General features: G+C 61.9%; 1 protein-coding gene across 1 annotated transcript in view; it reads right to left on the reverse strand.

Annotated features, from left to right (window-relative positions):
* RYR1 (ryanodine receptor 1) overlaps positions 1-21,477 on the reverse strand; it is a 92,578-nt gene that overhangs the window by 68,715 nt on the left and 2,386 nt on the right. Inside the window, exons 2-26 of the mRNA XM_058822836.1 lie at positions 21,245-21,364; positions 20,013-20,117; positions 16,962-17,036; positions 16,774-16,852; positions 16,562-16,674; positions 16,130-16,223; positions 15,939-16,032; positions 15,733-15,807; positions 15,186-15,342; positions 14,037-14,201; positions 13,462-13,583; positions 12,371-12,557; positions 11,544-11,679; positions 10,596-10,691; positions 9,781-9,899; positions 8,798-8,931; positions 7,342-7,583; positions 6,458-6,650; positions 5,484-5,703; positions 4,236-4,340; positions 3,402-3,505; positions 2,713-2,796; positions 1,605-1,764; positions 981-1,128; positions 314-525 (exon numbers count right to left, since the gene is read on the reverse strand). Of these exons, the coding sequence (XP_058678819.1) occupies positions 314-525; positions 981-1,128; positions 1,605-1,764; positions 2,713-2,796; positions 3,402-3,505; positions 4,236-4,340; positions 5,484-5,703; positions 6,458-6,650; positions 7,342-7,583; positions 8,798-8,931; positions 9,781-9,899; positions 10,596-10,691; positions 11,544-11,679; positions 12,371-12,557; positions 13,462-13,583; positions 14,037-14,201; positions 15,186-15,342; positions 15,733-15,807; positions 15,939-16,032; positions 16,130-16,223; positions 16,562-16,674; positions 16,774-16,852; positions 16,962-17,036; positions 20,013-20,117; positions 21,245-21,364 (3,339 nt within the window). The remainder of the gene's footprint in view (positions 1-313; positions 526-980; positions 1,129-1,604; positions 1,765-2,712; positions 2,797-3,401; positions 3,506-4,235; positions 4,341-5,483; positions 5,704-6,457; positions 6,651-7,341; positions 7,584-8,797; positions 8,932-9,780; positions 9,900-10,595; positions 10,692-11,543; positions 11,680-12,370; positions 12,558-13,461; positions 13,584-14,036; positions 14,202-15,185; positions 15,343-15,732; positions 15,808-15,938; positions 16,033-16,129; positions 16,224-16,561; positions 16,675-16,773; positions 16,853-16,961; positions 17,037-20,012; positions 20,118-21,244; positions 21,365-21,477) is intronic.

A 21,477-nucleotide genomic window follows, 5' to 3' on the forward strand; every position in this document is an offset into this window, starting at 1 on the left:
GTGTCCCCACGTGTCCCTGCATGTCCCCTGTGTCCCCTCAGTGTGTCCCCAGGCTCACCCGGTGCCCATTGAAGACGAAGGCCATGGCATCTCCCTGCCTGTCCCTGCCTGTCCCCGCCTGTCCCTGCCTGTCCCCCCATGTCCCCTGTGTCCCCTCAGTGTGTCCCCAGGCTCACCCAGTGCTCATTGAAGACGAAGGCCATGGCATCGGCGCCCAGCTCGGTGTCGGGTCTCAGCCCGGGCCGGGCCCAGCCCACGCGTTCCCTGTGTCCCTGCCTGTCCCCCATGTCCCCAGGGCTGTCCCCAGGCTCACCCGGTGCCCGTTGAAGACGAAGGCCATGTCATCGGCGCCCAGCTCGGTGTCGGGTCTCAGCCCGGGCCGGGCCCAGCCCACGCGCATCTCCCCGGCCGTCACCGCCTGGAACTCGAAGTACCAGCGGCCGCTGCGCACGGCCGAGCCCCGATCTGCGCGGAACAGCCGCGGCCGGGGGGCGCGGGGACCCCCGGGAACTGCACCCTGTGAGGCTGGGGGGGACACGAGGGGTCAGCACCCCGAAAATGGGACATGGAACCCCAAAACAGCACCCAGGGAGCCCCAAAAATGGGACACGGCTGAGCCCCGATCTGCGCGGAACAGCCGCGGCCGGGGGGCGCGGGGACCCCCGGGAACTGCACCCTGTGAGGCTGGGGGGGACACGGGGGGTCAGCACCCCAAAAATGGCACCCAAATAGCACCCAGAGAGCCCCAAAACCGGGATATGGAACCCCAAAAACGGCACCCAAACGGCACCAAGAGCTGCAGCCGAGGGCTGCTGGGACCCCTCGAGGGGACACCGTGTGAGGCTGGGGGAGACAGAGGGGTCAGCACCCCAAAACGGGACACAGAGACCCCAAAAACGGCACCCAAACGGCACCACCAGCTGCCAAAGGTCCCCAAATGCCCCCGGGTGTCCCCAGGTGTCCCCGAGCCCCCCACTCACGCGTCTCCTGGTCGGGGGGCTCGATGTTGTAGCCGTAGCCCAGCAGGGTCCGCACGGCCTGGCACAGGCTCTCGCGGTTGGTGGCCTTGGTGCCCTCGTCCAGCAGGTTGTAGGGCACCAGCCGGGGGTTCCGCTTGTTCTTGATGTCCTGGGGACACGGGGACACCGCCGTGGGGACAGCGTGGGGACATGGGGACAGCGTGGGGATATGGGGACACAGCCATGGGGACACGGGGCTTGGGATGTGGGTATATGGGGACACAGCCATGGGGACATGGGGACAGCGAGCTTGGGGTGTGGGGACATGGAGACACAGCCATGAGGACACCGAGCTCAGGGGAGTAGAGACACTCCCAGAGGCATGGGGACATGGGGACACCAGGCTTGGGGCTATGAGGACATGGGGACACCCCGACAGATGTGGGGACATGAGGACACGGCCATGGGGACATGGGGACACCCCCAGAGGTGTGGGGACACGGCCGTGGGGACGCAGGACAGCGACACCACAGGGACAAGGGGGTTTTGGGGTGTCCATGGGAGGGTTTGGGTGGGTCAGGGGCGGGGGGGGGGTCCCTCGGTGCTGTCCCCAGCGTGTCCCCAGCGTGTCCCCAGGGTCCCCACCTGCGTGGTGCTGTAGGTCCAGCCCTGCTGCACGCGGTCCCGGGCCCAGACGTTGTGGCCGTTCTCGGCCAGGCGATCGACCAGGGTCAGCTGGGCCGGCGTCAGCCGCACGTGGGACAGGTCCAGCGGGGCCGGCTTGTACCCGTTGGACATGGTGTACCTGGGCAGGGGGACACACCTGTGGGACCACCCCCAGGGCACCCCGGGACCCCCACGGGGCACCCCGGGACCCCCAACCCACGGAGAACCCAGCAAACTTCAATGGTCTCCAAACTGGGACATCCCCACTCAACCTTGAGCCCTTTACCCGTTGGACGTGGTGTACCTGGGCACGGGAACACACCTGTGGGACACCTGTGGGACCACCCCGGGACCCCCACGGGACCCCCAGAACTGCCCCCGCCTGTGGGGACCTCAAATCTCCTCAATGGTCTCCAAACTGGGACATCCCAACCAAACCTTGACCCCTTTACCCGTTGGACGTGGTGTACCTGGGCAGGGGGGACACACCTGTGGGACACCTGTGGGACCACCCTGGGACCCCCAGAACTGTCCCCACCAATGGGGACCGCAAACGTCCTCAATGGTCACCAACTGAGATATCCCAAATCAACTGGGACATCCCAACCCAACCTTTACCCGCTGGACATGGTGCACCTGGGCAGAGGGGGACACACCTGTGGGACCACCCCGGGACCCCCAGAACTGTCCCCAGCCATGGAGACCCCAAATGTCCTCCATGGTCTTCAAACTGGGATGTCCCAACTCAATGGGGACATCCCAACCCTACTGGGACATCCCAACCCAACCTTGACCTGTTGGACATGGTGGGAATGGGGGGGGACACACCTGAGGGACCCCCATAAAGACCCCCCAGAAGCTTCTACAGCACCCCAAAACTGCGACTCCCAAAGTGGCACATCTCCAAACTGGGACTTTCTTTAATGGACCCCAAACTGGAACCTCAAACTGGGATCCCCTACAGAGACCCCCCAAACTGGGACCCCCAATCCCCTCTGAGCCCCCCCAAACTGGGACCCCCAGCCCCCCCAAACTGAGACCCCCAGCCCCTCGCAGCCCCCCCAAAGTGGGACCCCCCCAAACCCACGTTTTGGGCAGTTTGATTTTCTTCAGGTTCTCCTCGGCCTTCTCGTCCGCCATCCCCACGTGGCAGCCCAGGGCCAGCAGCGTCCTGGGGACACCCCGAAAATCAGCACCCCCAAATCGCAGACCCCTCCTCAAAACCCAAATCCAGCACCCCCAGCTCCAGGGGGCTCCAGAGAAGGGGGGACCCCAAAAATCCCAGCCTGTTTTGGGGATACACCCCAAAGTGGGGAACCCCAATATCCTCCAAAGTCCCCCCAAGTCTGAGGTGAGGAGGGACCCCAAAACCACCTGAACCCCAAAAATCCCCCCAAGTACCCCAGTGTGAGGGGAGGGGTGACCCCAAAACCACCTGAACCCCAAAACCCCCCAAGTACCCCCAGTCCGAGGTGAGGGGGGACCCCAAAACTCCCCCAAAATCCCCCGAGTCTGAGGTTAGGGGTCACCCCAAAACCATCAGAACCCCAAAAATCCCCCCAGGTCCCCCAAAGTCCCCCCAGTCTGACATGAGGGGTGACCCCAAAACCCCCCCAAGTCCCCTCTATCTGAGGTGACCCCAAAACCACCCCCAGGCTCTGAGGGAACCCCAAACCCCCTCAGTTTTGGGGTGATTCCTGCCCAAACGCACCTCCCCTCCCTCAGGGGGGTTCCCCAAAGAGGGGGGATCCCCAAATTCCCGGTGCCCCCCCTTACTTGAGGGTCTCCCCCGACATCTGCAGGTTGTAGCCGCGCTCGGGCTCGGGGAGGCTGTGGAAGCTCAGCAAGCAGGGGTGCAGGCGCTGCACGTCATCCCGGACCTGGGGCACCCCAAAAACACCCCATGGACACTGGGACACCCCAAAACCCAGACAGGGACCCCCCAAAAACCGACCCGAAAGGGAAAATCCCAAAGGCGCCCCATGGGATCACCTCAAAATGGACCCAAACCTTGGGGAACCCCAAAAAGAGATCCCAAAAAGGGGTAACCACAATTTAGGGAACCCCAAAAACACCTCATGGACACTGAGACACCCCAAAACCCAGACAGGGACCCCCCAAAAACCGACCCGAAATGGACCCGAAAGGAAAAATCCCAAAGGCGCCCCATGGGATCACCTCAAAATGGACCCAAACCTTGGGGAACCCCAAAAAGGGATCCCAAAAAGGGGTAACCACAATTTAGGGAACCCCAAAAGCAACCTTAATCTGGGGACCCCTCTAAGGACAGCAAATTGGGGATTCGGGGGTTCCTCGGGGGGATTTTTGGGGTTTCTGGGGGGATCCGGGGTTCCACGGAGGATTTTGGGGTTCCCAGAGGATTTGGGGTGTCCAGGGGGATTTGGGGGTGCCCAGGGGGGATTTTGGGGTGCCCCACTCACAGGTCCAGCCCTGCTCGATGCGGGTCAGGGCCCGGAGCTCAGGGTGGGTTTGGGGGTTTTTGTGGGGTTTTTGTGGGGTTTTTGTGGGGTTTGGGTTTCCTGGGGGATTTTGGGGTTCCCAGGGGGGATTTTGGGGTTCCCAGGGGGGATTTTGGGGTGCCCCACTCACAGGCCCGTAGGTCCAGCCCTGCTCGATGCGGGTCAGGGCCCAGAGCTCGTGGATGTTCTCCGCCAGCTTCTCCCGGATGCGCTCCAGGTGCGGGGGCAGCACGATCTGGGTGGGGGGAAAAAGGGGGTGTTGGACCCCAAAACTCCTCAAAACCCCCCCAGTCTCTTCGAGCACCTCCAAATTCCCCTTCAAGCCCCACAAAAATCCCCCTAAACCCCTCTAAACCCCCCAAAACCCTGTCACAATCGCCCCAAAACACCCACTAACCCCCCTAAACTCTACCCCAATCCCCCCAGTCCCACCTCTGTCTCCCCAAATCTGCCCAAATCCTGCCTCCACCCCCACAAATCCCACCTCCATCCCCCCAAAACTCCCCTAAACCCTGTCCCAATCCCACCTCCGTCCCCCCAAACCCCTTCCATCCCCCCTAAATCCTATCCCAATCCCTCCAAATCTCACCTCCATCCCCGCAAATCCTCCCTCACACCCTCAAATCCCCCCTAAGCCCCCCGAAACCCTGTCCCAATCCCCCCCAATGCCCCTAAACCCCCTGAAACCCCATCCCAATCCCCCAAAACCCCTCCAAAACCCCCTCCCATCCCCTCGAAACACCCACAAATCCCCCAAATCCCCCCAAAACACCCCTGAAACCCCAAAATCTCTTCTCTATACCCCCAAATCCCCCCTCCACATCCCCAAATCCCACCTCTATCCCCCCAAATCCCTCTTCCACAGCCCTAAACCCCACCTCCACACCCCCAAATCCCACCTCCACACCCTCAAAACCCCCATATCCCTCCTTCATCCCCCCAAATTCCACCAAATCCCACCTCAACCCCTCAGATTCCCCCTACACACCCCCCAAACATCCCCAAATCCCACCTCCTTCCCCCCAAAACCCCCTCCCATCCCCTCCAAACACCCACAAATCCCCCAAATCCCACCTCCATCACCCCGAAACCCCATCCATACCCCAAAATCCCCTGAAACCCTGTCCTCATCCCCCCAAATCCCACCTCCACACCCCTAAATCTCCCCAAATCCCCCCTCCACACCCCCAAATCCCCCCAAATCTCTTCTCCACATGCCCAAATCTCCCCTCCACATCCCCAAAACCCTGTCCCAATCCCCCCCAAACTCCCTCTCCACATCCCCAAATCCCCCATCCACAGCTCCCAATCTCCCCAAATCCCACCTCCATCACCCCGAAACCCCATTCCAACCCCCCCAAACCCTCTCCCCACACACCTGGCAGGTGTCCACGGGGCAGGGGGTGAAGGCGGTGTGGGGCAGGGCGCGGCTGGGCCCCAGCAGGCTGCGGGCGCCGGGCGGGGCCGAGCCGCGGTAGGCGGTGAGCGGCTCCAGCCGCAGCCGCTCCCGGGGCAGCAGCGCCTCGGCGCAGGGCGCGTAGCCGGGAGGGGGCACGAAACGGAACTCGCCGTGCCGGCCCCCCAGCAGGAACCGCAGCCTGGGGGGACGGGGGGGACCCCGAGTGAGAGCCGGACCCATGGAAATCCTACAGACCCCATAGAAACCCCATAGAAACCCCCCAGCAGCAGCGCCTCGGCACGGGGGGCGTAGCCCGGAGGGGGCACGAAACGGAACTCGCCGTGCCGGCCCCCCAGCAGGAACCGCAGCCTGGGGGGACGGGGGGACCCCGAGTGAGAGCCGGACCCATGGAAACCCCAGAGTGAGAGCCGGACCCATAGAAACCCCACAGGGATCCCTGGTCCCACACCCCAACGTCCCGCAGACCCACTCAGCCCCTTCCTTTAAGGATCCACCACCCACTTCGGGGGTCCCAGCCCCCACTTTAGGAACCCCAGCCCCACTTTAGGGGTCCTACCCTCCACTTGAGGGATCCCAGCCCCATTTTTGGGATCCCACCCCCTTTGAGGGGTCCCAGTCCCTTCCCAGCCCCACTTTAGGGACCCGTGCCCCACTTTAGGGACCCCAGCCCCAACTTTAGGGGTCCCAGCCTCCCCTTTAGGGGTCCCAGCCCCCACCCAGACCCCACTTTAGGGATCCCAGTCCCACTTTTAGGGATCCCACCCCCCAATTTAGGGCTCCCACTCCCCAATTCAGGGGTCCCAGCCCCTTTCAAGGCCCCCACCCCCCAATTTAGAGGTCCCAGCCCCTTTCAAGGCCCCCACCCCCCATTTCAGGGGTCCCAGCCCCCTTTCATGGCTCCCACCCCAATTTTGGGGTGTCCCCCCCCTCACCGGACCCCCGCCGAGAAGCTGGCCACGGGGCTGAACAGCGTGTCCAGGTTGAAGCCCTCGAGCACCCCCTGCACCGGGGCCCCGTTGAGGCGGAAGGAGGCGCTGGGGACCCCCAGGTCCAGGCAGCAGCTGACCACGTCCCCTTCGGCCAGGGCGCGGCGTTGGGGTGACCCCACGGCCTTGGGGACACCCCCTGGGGGGACACAGGGGTCACAGGGGGGTCTTAGAGGGGTTAGGGGGTCACAGGGGGTCACAGGGGGTCCCAGAGTGGACCCGGCTTGGTCCCTGAGTGGTCCCAGGGATGTCCCAGGGTGGCCCCAGGGTGGTCTCGGGGTGGTCCCAGTGGATCCAGGGTGGTCCCAGGGAGGTCCCAGGGTGGTCCAAATGGACCCAGGGGAGTCCCAGGGAGTTCCAGGGTGGTCTCAGGGTGGACCCAGAGAATTCTCGGGGTGGTGCTGGGGTGGTCCCAGAGCGGTCTCAGGTGAGTCCCAGGGGGGTCCCAGGGCATTCCCAGGGTGGTTCTGGGGGGTCCCAGAGCAGTCCCGGGGAGGTCCCAGGGGTGGTCCCAAGGATGTCCCTGGGTGGTCCCAGGGTGGTCTTCATGGTGGTCCCAGGGTGGACCCAGAGAATTCTCGGGGTGGTGCTGGGGTGGTCCCAGAGTGGTCCCAGGTGAGTCCCAGGGGGTCCCAGGGCATTCCCAGGGTGGTTCTGGGGGGTCCCAGAGTAGACCCAGGGCAGTCCCGGGGTGGTCCCAGAGGGATCTCAGGGCGTTCCCAGAGTGGTCCCAAAGTGCTCCCAGGTGGGTCCCGTGGTGGATCCAGGGATGTCCCAGCGTGGTCCCAGGTGGATCCAGAGATGGTCCCAGGTGCCCCCTCGTCCCTCACCTGTCCACAGGTGGAGGCCGTCGAAGGCGAAGGAGTTGAGGTCGTCCCCGGCGCCGTTGCCGCCCCAGCCCGCGCCCCCGCCCGGGGCGGGCCGGAAGCCCCCGGCCGCCCCCCAGCCCACGCGCAGGTGGGTGGGCACGGCCGTGACGAAGGGCTGGGCGCGCTCCACGGCCACCTCGAAGTACCAGCAGCGGAACTGCGTGGAGCCCGGGGCCATGCCCACGAACAGGTTGGGGCGCACGCTGTGGGAACGGGGACGCCTCGTTGGGAACCCAAAATTGCACCCCAATAACCCCAAATCCCACCCTGAGATCCCCAAATCCCACCCTGAGGAACTGCGTGGAGCCCGGGGCCGGGCCCACAAACAGGTTGGGGCGCACGCTGTGGGAACGGGGACACCTCGTTGGGAACCCAAAATCCCACCCTGAGATCCCCAAATCCCACCCTGAGATCCCCAGATCCCACCCTGAGATCCCCAAATCCCACCCTGAGATCCCCAAATCCCACCCTGAGGAACTGCGTGGAGCCCGGGGCCGGGCCCACAAACAGGTTGGGGCGCATGCTGACATAGAACAGAGACAACTGCACCCCAGGAACACAAATCTCACCCTGAGAACCCCAAATTACACCCCAAGAACCTCAAATCCCACCCTGAGAACCCCAAATCCCACCATGAGGAACTGCGTGGAGCCAGGGGCCGTCCCCACAAAGAGGTTGGGGGGCACACTGTGGGGAACGGGGACAATTGTACCTTGAGAGCCCCAAATCCCAACCTGAGAACCCCAAATCCCACCTTGAGAACCTACCTTGAGAACCCCAAATTCCACCCCAAGAACCCAAATCCCATCCCCAGAGACACAGATCCCAGCATGAGAACCCCAAACCCCACCTTGAGAACCCCAAATCCCACCCTGAGAACCCCAAATCCCACCTCAAAGGTGCCCAGGAGCATCTCAAGAACTTCCAGGTGCACCTCAACCACCTCCAGGCCTCCCAAAAGTCCCTAAAAACCTCCCAAAAACCTCATAACTCCCCTCCCCAGGATCCCCAAGCCCCCCCAGGACCCCCCAAAACCTCCTCAAATATCCCTAAGTTCTTTTAGAAACATCTAAAGAACTTCCAGGAGTCCCCAGGTTCTTCTAGAAACATCTCAAGAGCTTCCAGGTGCACCTCAACCACCTCCAGACCCCCCAAGACCCCCATAACTCCCCTCCCCAGGACCCCTCCCACCAGCTGAAACCTCCCCCAGGACCCCCCCAAAACTCCCACAGATGTTTCTAGAAGAACTTGGGACATCTCAAGGACTTCCAGGAGTCCCTAAGTTCTTCTAGAAGCATCTCAAGAACTTCCAGGTGCCTGAAAACCACCTGAAAACACCTCAAAACCTCCCAAGACCCCCCCAACACCCCCATAACTCCCCTCCCCAGGACCCCCAGGACCCCCGCCCAGGTCCCACCTGGTGACGTAGTTGACCATGCCGGTCTGCAGCAGCAGGTCCCGCCGGGGCAGCAGGTTCTCGGTGATCAGGTTCTGGTTGGAGCGCACGGCGACGGCGTTGCAGACGCACAGCGAGCACAGCACGTCCAGCACCTGCACGGGGGGGACACCTGAGCGAGCCTGGGGACACCTGGGGACACCTGGGGACACACCTGAGTGTACCTGGGGACAGCTGAGTGTGCCTGGGGACACACCTGAGTGAGCCTGGGGACCTGGGGACACCTGGGGACACCTGGGGACACACCTGAGTGTACCTGGGGACACTGAGTGAGCCTGGGGACACACCTGAGTGAGCCTGGGGACCTGGGGACACCTGGGGACACCTGGGGACACACCTGAGTGTACCTGGGGACAGCTGAGTGTGCCTGGGGACACACCTGAGTGAGCCTGGGGACACCTGGGGACACACCTGAGTGTACCTGGGGACACCTGAGTGTGCCTGGGGACACCTGAGTGCACCTGGGGACACCTGAGCGTGCCTGGGGACACACCTGGAGACAGCTGAGTGCACCTGGGGACAGCTGGGGATGGCTGGGGACACACCTGAGTGTACCTGGGGACAGCTGGGACACCTGGGGACACACCTGAGTGTGCCTGGGGACACCTGAGTGCACCTGGGCACGCACCTGGGGACACCTGAGTGTACCTGGGGACAGCCGGGGGCACACCTGAGTGTACCTGGGGACACAAGGGCACACCTGAGTGTACCTGGGCACGCAAGGGGACAGCTGGGGACACACCTGGGCACACACCTGGCACACACCTGGGCACACCTGGCACACACCTGGCACACACCTGGGAACCCTCACTCACCTTGTGGTTGCGGCCGTGCTTGTCCAGCAGGCTGATGATGGATTTGATGTGTACCTGGGCACACACCTGGCACACACCTGGGCACACATCTGGCACACACCTGGCACACACCTGGGAGCCCTCACTCACCTTGTGGTTGCGGCCGTGCTTGTCCAGCAGGCTGATGATGGATTTGATGTGATTCTCCTGGATGATGTTCAGCACCTCGGGGCTCTCGATCAGCACGCAGTACAGAACCTCCAGGATGCCTGGGCAGGGGGCACAGACAGGGCTCAGACAGGGGGAGGGACCCCAGACCCACAGTGGGGTGAGACCCCAGACCCACGGGAGCAGGGCCAGACCCACAGGAGAGACCCCAGACCCATGGCAGGGACCCCAGTACAGAACCTCCACGATGCCTGGGCAGGGGGCACAGAGAGGGGTCAGAGACATGGGGAGACCCCAGACCCATGGGAGGGACCCCAGACCCATGGGAGAGACCCCAGTACAGAACCTCTGGGATGCCTGGGCAGGGGGCAACACAGGGGTCACAGACACCAGAGAGACCCCAGACCCATGGGAGGGACCCCAGACCCACCAGAGAGACCCCAAAACCATGGGAGGGACCCCAGACCCACAGGGAAGTCACAATCATGGGGGGGGACCCCAGTACAGCACCTCCAGGATGCCTGGGCAGGGGGCAACACAGGGGGGTCACAGACACCAGAGCGACCCCAGACCCATAGGAGGGACCCCAGACCCACGGGGGGATGAGACCCCAGACCCACCAGAGGGGTCACACCCACCAGAGGGACCCCAGACCCAGGGGAGAGACCTCAGACCCACAGAAGGGAACCCAGACCCACAGCAGCATCACACCCACGGGGGGAGGGGGGTCCATGAGGGGACCCCAGACCCACGGGAGAGCCCCCAGCCCCATGGAGAGCCCCCAGCCCCGCACTGACCCGAGGAGGCCTCCAGCCTGTCCAGTTTGCTGACCAGCCAGTCCAGGTTGGTGGAGAAGAGCGCGCAGTTGGCTCGGTTCCCCCGGATCAGCGAGGCTGGGGGGCACGGGCAGGGGTCAGGGCTGCCCCACGGCACCCACGTCTGCCCCACGGCACCCACGTCTGCCCCACGGCACCCGCGTCTGCCCCACGGAACCCGCGTCTGCCCCACGGCACCCACGTCTGCCCCACGGAACCCGCATCTGCCCCACGGAACCCGCATCTGCCCCACGGCACCCACGTCTGCCCCATGGCATTAACATCTGTCCCATGGAACCCATATCTGCCCCATGGCATTAACATCTGTCCCATGGAACCCATATCTGCCCCATGGCATTGACACCTGCCCCATGGCATTGACATCTGCCCCATGGCATTGACATCTGCCCCACAGAACCCATATCTGTCCCATGGCATTGACACCTGCCCCATGGCATTGACACCTGCCCCACAGAACCCACATCTGTCCCATAACCCCCATATCTGCCCCACAGCATGGACATCTGCCCCACAGCACTGACATCTGCCCCGTAGAACCCATATCTGCCCCGTAACCCCCAGAACTGCCCCACAGCCCCCCATATCTGCCCCGTCTCTGCCCCCAGTCGCACCCAGCAGCTCGTAGAGCAGGTTCACGATCTCCTTCCAGGCCGCCGCCTCCTCTGCCCCATAACCCCCATATCTGCCCCATAACCCCCATATCTGCCCCATAACCCCCATATCTGCCCCATAACCCCCGTATCTGCCCCATAACCCCCGTATCTGCCCCATAACCCCGTATCTGCCCCATAACCCCCATATCTGCCCCATAACCCCCATATCTGCCCCATAACCCCCGTATCTGCCCCATAACCCCCGTATCTGCCCCACAGCCCCCCATATCTGCCCCGTCTCTGCCCCCAGTCGCACCCAGCAGCTCGTAGAGCAGGTTCACGATCTCCTTCCAGGCCGCCGCCGCCTCCTCGCCCGCGGCCTCCCCGAACTGCGCCGCGGTGCTGTAGGCGCTCAGGCGGTCGATGCAGCTCAGCACCAGCGTCAGCATCCCCTGGGGTGGGGAGGGGGCGTCAGACCCCCCATGGGACCCCCAAACTGGGGCACCCACCCTGGGAGCCCCCCCAGCATCCTGGGACCCCCAAACTGGGATCCCCAAAATGGGACCCCCAAACCGGCACCAGCGTGAGCATCCCCTGAGGGCCGGGGAGGGGGCTGTGAGACCCCCCCTGGGACCCCCAAACTGGGGCACCCACCCTGGGAGCCCCCCAACATCCTGGGACCCCCAAACTGGGAGCCCCAAATTGGGATACCCACCTGGTGACCCCCAAACTGGGACCTCCCTCCCATTCTGTGACACCTCCCAGGACCTCCACGACCCCACTGTGACCTCCCAAATTTGGGGGGCGGTCCCGGGGGTCTCACCTCCTGCTGGAAGAGGCTCTGGCGATGCTCCCTGGGGCACTGGGTTACCCCTTTAACCCCGAGTTTAACCCCAATTTAACCCCTCTAACCCCGAGTTTAACCCTCTAACCCCCAGTTTAGCCTGTCCCAAATTTGGGGAGGGGTCTCACCAGAGCTGAGGCTCTGGTGGGCCCGCAGCGCCCTCAGGCGGCCCTGAGGCTCAGGTTTAACCCCTCTAACCCCGAGTTTAACCCCAAATTAATCCCTCTAACCCTGAGTTTAACCCTCTAACCCCCAGTTTAGCCTGTCCCAAATTTGGGGAGGGGTCTCGGGGGTCGCACCTCCTGCTGGAAGAGGCTCTGGCGGGCCCGCAGCGCCCTCAGGCGGCCCTGGCGCTGCTCGTGCCGCAGCTCGGGCGGCGGCGGCTCCAGGTACCCGATCAGGTCCCGCAGGCTCAGGATCACCCCCGCGATGGGCAGGGGGGGCGGCGGGGACCCCCGCGGGCGGCCCTGGAGGCTGTCCAGGCTCCTGGGGAGGGGGACACGGGGGTCAGAACATCGGGACCACCCTAAAAACCACCCTAAAAACCACCCTGAGACCCCCGCGGGCGGCCCTGGAGGCTGTCCAGGCTCCTGGGGAGGGGGACACGGGGGTCATAACACCCCAAAAACACCCCCAAAACTGCCCAGGATCACCCAGACCACCCTGAGACCCCCGCGGGCGACCCTGGAGGCTGTCCAGGCTCCTGGGGAGGGGGACAGGGGGGTCAGAACATCGGGGCCACCCTAAAAACCACCCCGGACCACCCTGAGACCCCCGCGGGCGGCCCTGGGGAGGGACAGGGGGGTCAGAACGTTGGGACCACCCTGAAAACGCCCCCAAAACTGCCCAGGATCACCCCGGACCACACCGGGACCCCCAGAGCAGATGGAGACCCCAGACCACCCACAGAACCCACCACAGGACACCCAGGAGGTTCTGACTCCTCCCAGGGACCCCCAGGACCCCCCCCAAAACCCTCATGGAGCCCCCAGGACCCCCCCAGGGACCCCCAGACCTGATGAAGGCCCCATAGAGCCCCGTGGTGCTGAAGACCATCCCCAGGACCCTCAGGATCCCCAGGAACCCCCAGGTATTTCCAACACGCCCCAGGTGTTTCTGACCCCCTCCAGGTATTTCCGACACCCCCCAGGTGTTTCTGACCCCCTCCAGGTGTTTCTGACACCCCCCAGAGCCCCCCAGGAACCCCTCAGGACCCCCCAAGCCCCCCAGACCCGATGAAGCCCCATAGAGCCCCATGGTGCTGAAGACCATCCCCAGGACCCCCAGGTGTTTCTGACACCCCCCAGATGTTTCTGACCCCCTCCAGGAGGTTCTGACCCCCCCTAGGGATCCCCAGGACACCCCAGAGACCCCCCAGGACCCCCCAGACCTGATGAAGGCCCCGTAGAGCCCCGTGGTGCTGAAGACCATCCGAGCCGCCTGCGACTCCTGGCGCTGGGAGCGGCTCAGGGTCAGCGCATCGTCCATGTGCCCCTCCTGGTGCAGGATGGCCTGGGGGGGCAAACGGGGGGGTCACAGGGGTCCCCCAAAACACAGAGACCCCCCCTGAACCACAGAGACACCCCCAGAATCACAGGGAACCACCTGAACCCACACAGAACCCCCCAAACCCACAGGGAACCCCCTGAACCCATAGCGACCCCAGAGCATCATCCATGTGCCCCCCCTGGTGCAGGATGGCCTGGGGGGGCAAACGGGGGGGTCACAGGGGTCCCCCAAAACACAGAGACCCCCCCTGAACCACAAAGAAACCCGCAGGGAACCCCTTGAACTTACAGCGACCCCAAAACTCTCAAAGACACCCCAAAAAATGTCGCAGAGTCTCTCCAGAGCCATCCCAGTGCTGCTGAGAGTGCCTAAAATGCCCCTGAAGTCCCCCAAAAGTCCCCCCCAAACCCCCTCAGAGGTGATTTTGGGGTCCCCCCGGTGATTCTGGGGTCCCACCTTCCTCTTGAGCAGCCCGAGGCGCAGGGCCTTGGGGTCGGGGGCGGCGTAGGTGACCCAGAGGCCGCTGCTGCTGTGCTGCAGGAAGCACAGCGACTCGCCGTACTTGATCTCGGGGGGCCCCATGCCCTCGATGTCCCGCTTGGGAGGCGTCTCCAGCTTCTCCTGCGGGGCCGGGGGCACACGGGGGGTCAGGAGGGTCAGGTGGGGACAGGATGGGGACATCCAGGGGACATTCCAGGGACAGGGTCCAGGAGAGGGTTGGGGACTTCATGGGGACATTCCCAGGGACAGGAACCAGGGCAGGGTCTGGATGGGGACAGGGATGGGGTGGGATGGGGTGGGGACATCATGGGGACATCATGGGGACATCATGGGGACATTCCCAGGGACAGGGTCAGGACAGGGTCTGGATGGGGACAGAGATGGGGCAGGGTGGGATGGGGACATCATGGGGACATCATGGGGACATTCCCAGGGACAGGAACCAGGACAGGGTCTGGATGGGGACAGAGATGGGGTGGGGTGGGGTGGGGTGGGGTGGGATGGAGGGCGGGATGGGGTCAGGATGGGGACATCCCCAGGGACAGGGTCCAGGAGAGGGTTGGGGACATCATGGGGACATTGACAGGGACAGGTCTGGATGGGGACAGGGATGGGGTGGGGTGGGATGGAGGGTGGGATGGGAAGACCAGGAGAAGGTTGGGGACATCCAGGTGACATTCCCAAGGACAGGGACCAGGAGAGGGCTAGGGACATCATGGGGACATTCACAGGGACAGGGACCAGGACAGAGTCAGGATGGGGACCAGGAGAGGGTTGGGGACATCATGGGGACATTGCCAGTGGTGTTGGAAACACAGGTGGTCACGCTCACAGTGGGGACAGGGCCCAGGACAGGGACAAGATGGGGACCAGGAGAGAGTTGGGGACATTCAGGTGACATTCCATTGAGAATGGTCTTCAGCACCACGGGGCTCTATGGGGCCTTCATCAGGGCTGGGGACATTCAGGTGAACCAGGACAGGGTCAGGATGGGGACCAGGAGAGGGTTGGGGACATCATGGGAACATTCCCAGGGACAGGAACCAGGGCAGGACCCAGGAGCAGGTTGGGGACACCCTGGGGACACTGAGGTGACACTCCCACCTTGGAGGCCCGGAAGCAGAAGGTGGCCACGCGCGTGTTGGCCGCCGTGGCCTCCACCATGGCCAGCCCGGTGGCCTCGGTCAGCGCCAGGTAGCGGCCGGTGGTGACGTGGCGCAGGCGGAAGGGCTGTCCCCAACGCAGGTGGCTCCCGCTCCAGCTGGGGGACACAGGCAGGGGACACTGGTGTCACCAGGGGGGTTGGGACACGGGGATGGGTCGTGGGGACACGGGGATGGGGACATGGAGGGACACAGGGGACATGGGGATGGGTCGTGGGGACACGGGGATGGGAACACAAGGACATGCGGTGACACAGGATGTGTCACAGTGACATGGGGACACAGGCAGATGTGCCACAGGGACACGGGAACACAAGGAGATGCCGAGATGCCACAAGGAGACACCAGAATAAGACACAGCGACACATCTTGGGGACACTCCATGACCCCAAACCCCCACTTGGGAGACCCCACAGAGTGTCCCCAATGTCCCCTGGGGGGTGGTGACACCCCCGTGTCCCTTTGGTGTCCCTTTGGTGTCCCCTTACCTGATGCGCAGGGGCTCCAGGCGCCACAGGGACCGGGCGTGGGCGCACACGGTGCCACCCTCGTAGTTGACAACGCTGCTGGGAGGTGACAAAGGGGGAGGGGGTCACAGCAAGTTGGTGACAAAGGGGGGGTCACAGCCAGTTGGGGACACCCTCCAAATGTCCCCCCCAGCCCAAAATTGGGGACAAATTGGGGACAGCCCCACCTGCGCTCCTCGCCCTGCTCGGGGGCCGTGGGCGTCAGGCACTCGTCCATGTGGCCGTGGAACAGGCGCAGGACGTGGCCGCCGGTGACAAACCCTGAGGGGACATTTTGGGGACATTTTGGGGGGGTCAGGGTGTTGGGGACATCCCAAAGGACCCCCCCCCCACAAATTTGGGGTGCCTCAGGTGTCACCTTCCTCGGAGCCCGAGCAGATGGGGTTCATGTTCCACAGGGTCTGCATGAAGGAGGCGTCCACCTGCAGCTCCCCTGAGGCCGTGGAGAGGTGCTGGGACACGTGGGACACGGGTGTGACACGGGTGACACAGGTGGGACACGTGATCCCAGGTGCCCCAGTGTCCCCAGGTGTCCCCTCTCACCAGGCTTCTCTCCGAGGACACGCTCACCAGGATCAGGTCAGGGCATGGGGGGATCCCCGTGTCCCCCCAGGTGTCCCCCCATGTCCCCAGGTGTCCCCAGGTGTCCCCTCTCACCAGGATCAGGTCAGGAGATCCCTGTGTCCCCCCATGTCCCCAGGTGTCCCCAGGTGTCCCCTCTCACCAGGATCAGGTCAGGAAATCCCTGTGCCCCCCCATGTCTCCAGGTGTCCCAGGTGTCCCCTCTCACCAGGTATCTCTCCGAGGACACGCTCACCAGGATCAGGTCGTCTCCCACCCGAACCTTCTCCCCCTCCGAGCGCTGTTTGGACGCCGGGTGCATCGTCCACCAGCACGCCTCACCTGGGGGGGCACACCCCAAAAATCAGCACCCCAAAACCCCCCAAAACCAACCCCCCACACCTGGGGGAACCCCAAAACCCCTCGGGGTTCCCCCTTTACCTGCTGCATCCTTCTGCAGCCCCACGTCGAAGGCCAGCTTGTCGGTGACCGAGCGGGACGTGGTCAGGCAGCACAGGTACTGCGGGGGGGGGGGGGACACGGGGTTATTGGGGGTCCCCAAAATCCCCCCGAGCACCCCAAAACCCTCACGGCCCCCCCAAAACCCCCCAGAGCCCCCCCAGACTCACCATGCCGCTGTGGGAGTGCCTCAGCAGGATGGCGTGGCCGTAGAGCAGCGTCCGGTGTCCCCCACCCTGAGAGGACTTGGGGGGCACAGGGGGGTCAAGGAGGGGACCCCAAAATCCCCTGAGGCCTCCTGGACCCCCCAAAAAAACACCTTGAACCCCAAAAAAAACCCCTGTGGGTTCCATGTTTCAGATACAGCTCCTTGTGCATCGCTGCCCCAGCGTTTTGGGGTCCCCCCCTTGTTTTGCGGTCTCTCCATTTTGGGGTCCCCCTGTGTTGGGGTCTCCTGTGTATTGCACCCCCCTTGTTTTGGGGTCCTCCCCTTTGTTTTGGGGTCCTTCCCCTTGTTTTGGGGTCCTCCCCTTTGTTTTGGGGTCCTTCCCCTTGTTTTGGGGTCTCCCTTTGTTTTGGAGTCCCCTCTTGTTTTGGGGTCTCCCCCTTGTTTTGGGGTCCCCCTGTGTTGGGGTCTCCTGTGCATTGCACTCCCCTTGTTTTGGGGTCTCCCTTTGTTTTGGGGTCCCCCTTATTTGGGGTCTCCCCGTGTTAGGGTCTCCTGTGCATTGCATCCCCATTGTTTTGGGGACCCCCTTGTTTTGGGGTCTCCCTTTGTTTTGGGGTCCCCCCTTATTTGGGGTCTCCCCATGTTGGGGTCTCCTGTGCATTGCACCCCCCTTGTTTTGGGGTGCACTGTGCCTCGGACCCCCCCTCATTTCGGGGTCCCCCTCATTATGGGATCCCCCCAAATTGAGGATTCCCCTGATATTGGGGTCCCCAGCTTCAGGGTCCCACTCCCCATTGGGGTCACCCCTTATTGAGATCCCCAATTTTGGGGTCACCCCATTGAAATCCCCACAAAATTGGGGGTCCCACTTTTGGGATCCCCTTAATATTGAGGGTCTCCCTTTTTGGGGGCCCCCTCTTATATTGAGGTTTCCCCCAAATTGGGATCCTAAATTTTGGGGTCACCCCCATATTGAGGTTTCCCCCAAATTTTGGGGTCACCCCCATATTAATGTTTCCCCCAAGTTGGGATCCCAAATTTTGGGGTCACCCCATGTCTGGGTCTCTGATTTTTTGGGATTCCCAATGGATTTGGGATCCCTCCTTTTGGGGTTCCCCCAAATTGGGATCCCAAATTTTGGGGTCACTCCCATATTGAGGATTCCCCCAAATGGGGATCCCAAACTTTGTGGTCACCCCATGTCTGGGTCTCCGATTTTTTGGGATCCCCAGTGGATTTGGGATCCTTTTTGGGGTCCCCTCGAGTGGATTTGAGATCCCCTTTTTGGAGCTACCCCAAATTAGGATCCCAAATTTCAGGGTCACACCAAATCTGGCACCCCAATTTTTTGGGATCCCCTTTTTGGGGTCCCCCCATGTTAATGGGGATTTGGGATCCCCCTTTTTGGGGTCTCCCCTTTTTGGGGTCCCTCCATGCTCATGGGGAGATTTGGGATCCCCTTTTTTGGGGTCCCCCCATGTTAATGGGGATTTGGGATCCCCCTTTTTGGGGTCTCCCCTTTTTTGGGGTCCCCCCATGCTCCTCCCCCCCGCGCTCACACTTGGGGGTCCATGCGGAATTTGGGGGGCTGTGGATGGATGGGATTTGGGGGGGGGGGGGAGGGGGCACACCCGGACCCCTGGCTCCATGCGGGATTGGGCAGAGCCCCCCAAAGTTTGGGGGGTGGGTGAGGAGGAGGAAGAGGAGGAGGAGGAAGAGGAGGAGGAGGAAGGTGTGATGAACGTGAGGATGAGGATTTGGGGTCACCGCACCACAGTGGCACCTACCCACTTATCCAGATCGACCCCCTGGGTGGGCGGGGGGAGAGAAGAGTGGGGGGGGGTCATGGGGGGGCTAAGACCCCCCCCCAAAAACAGCAGGGACCCCCCAAACCCCCCCACCCTTAAAAGGACCCCAAAACCTCCCCAAGGAACCCCAGAATTGTCCCAAAACCTCCTCAAGGAACCCCAGAATTACCCCAAAAACTCCTCAAGGAACCCCAGAATTACCCCAAAAACTCTGCAAGGAACCCCAGAATTACCCCAAAAACTGCTCAAGGAACCCCAGAATTACCCCAAAAACTGCTCAAGGAACCCCAGAATTACCCCAAAACCTCCCTAAGGAGCCCCAGAATTACCCCAAAAACTGCTCAAGGAACCCCAGAATTGCCCCAAAACCTCCTCAAGGAACCCCAGAATTTTCAGGATCTGCAGGATCCTAAACCCCCCCCCAAAATGACCCCAAAAACCCCTCCAAGACCCCCAGGACCACCTCAGGTGTCCCCAAAACCCCTCCAAGACCCCCAAACCCCACCCAAAGGTCCTAAAACCCCTCGGGGGGGTCCCCAAATTCCCTCTTTAGGACCCTCTAGTGCCCCCCAAATCCCCTGTGGGACCCCAGACTCACCTCGAGGGCCCCCTAAATCCTCTTTGGGACCCCAGACCCACCTCGAGGGCCCCCCAAACCACCTCTAGAGCCCCCCAAATCCTCTTTGGGCCCCCAGACCCACCTCAAGGACCCCCAAATCCCCTCTAAGCCACTTCCAACCACCTCCAGTGCCCCGTGGGACCCCCAAATCCCCTCTTAGACACCCCAAATCCCCTCTAGTGCCCCCCAAACCACATCTAGTGCCCCTAAATGCCTTCTGTTGCTCCCCAAATCCCCCGTGGGCCCCCAGACCCACCTCTAGTGCCCCCAAATCCCCCGTGGGCCCCCAGACCCACCTCTGTTGCCCCCTAAATCCCCCCTGGGCCCCCAGACCCACCTCTAGTGCCCCCCAAATCCCCTCTTAGACACCCCAAATCCCCTCTAGTGCTCCCCAAACCACATCTAATGCCCCTAAATGCTTTCTGTTGCTCCCCAAATCCCCCCTGGGCCCCCAGACCCACCTCTGTTGCCCCCTAAATCCCCCCTGGGCCCCCAGACCCACCTCTAGTGCCCCCAAACCCCCTCTAGTGCCCCCCAGATCCCCCCTGGGCCCCCAGACCCACCTCTAGTGCCCCCCAAATCCCCTCTGTTGCCCCCCAGATCCCCCCTGGGCCCCCAGACCCACCTCGCTGCCGATGTCGGAGCTGTTGGCCAGCATCTCCTGCAGCGCCCGCACCGACAGCGACTGCTCCAGCACGAAGCAGCACACGGCCAGGTCAGGGGGGACATTCTGGGGACACAAATGGGGTCAGGGGGGACATTCTGGGGACACAAATGGGGTCAGGGGGGACATTCTGGGGACACAAATGGGGTCAGGGGGGACATTCTGGGGGGTCAGGGGACATTCTGGGGACACAAATGGGGTCAGGGGTCAGGGGGGACATTCTGGGGGGTCAGGGGTCAGGGGGACATTCTGGGGACACAAATGGGGTCGGGGGAGACATTCTGGGGGGTCAGGGGACATTCTGGGGACACAGAAATGGGTCGGGGGACATTCTGGGGGGTCAGGGGGCATGGGGACATTCTGGGGACACAAATGGGGTCAGGGGGGACATTCTGGAGGGCCAGGGGGACATTCTGGGGACAAAGGGGGGGTCAGGGGTCAGGGGGGACCCCTAAATGTTGGATTTGGTTTCTTTTTTAAGAGTTAAGGTTGGGTTTAAAGTGTTTGAGGCAGTGTTTTCTGTTCAGATTCAAATCCTTCTTTGGTATTTTTAAGTTATCATTATTAGTATATTCTTTGTTATTAACTATTATTATTACTAGCTACTAATAAGTTACTTTTAATATAAATATATTACGTACATACACTGACATATTTAGGTTTAATATAAACACCTAAAATATAATATATGCTATATTTAAAAAATAACACTTTATTTATATAGCATATATCATATATTAAAATAGCAAAGTAACATTACTACTCTGTTTACTATTTTAATATATATATTATATATTATCACTTATATATTATATATTATATATTACATATTATATATATTATATATGTTATGTTATATACTAAAATAGTAAAATAATATATATAGCAATATAGAAAATGTAGTTCAAAATAATTAGTAATATAAAAAAATTAATATTACATATTTTGTATATAAGATACAACAAATTATAAAATAGTATTTTGGGGGTCCCCCAAAGGTGGGGAGGGGTCTCACCTCTGCATTGGATGTGGGCTCTGGGCTGTACCAGCCCCCCTAAATCCTCCCTCAGACCCCCAAAATCCCCCCAAAACCCCACAAACTTGGGGTCTCCGGGGGTCTCCACAGCCTCCCCTGAATTTTGGGGGTCTCCCCGAATTTTGGGGGTCCCCCCAGAGGTGGGGAGGGGTCTCACCTGTGCATTAGAGGTGGGCTCCAGGGAGCACAGGCGGTTCCCAAAGCCCTCGACCGACAGGCAGAGCTTGAGCTGCTCCTTCAGCAGCGTCGTGGTGCACTGCAGGACCACCTCGTCATCCTGGGGAAAAATTGGGGTTCAGCACCCCAAAATAGCCCCAAAAGATCCCAAAATATCCCCAAAATCACTGCAGGACCACCTCGTCATCCTGGGGGGAAAAACGGGGTTCAGCA

This window comes from Ammospiza caudacuta, chromosome 35, assembly GCF_027887145.1.
Source record: "Ammospiza caudacuta isolate bAmmCau1 chromosome 35, bAmmCau1.pri, whole genome shotgun sequence".
Classification (NCBI taxonomy): Eukaryota; Metazoa; Chordata; class Aves; order Passeriformes; family Passerellidae; genus Ammospiza; species Ammospiza caudacuta.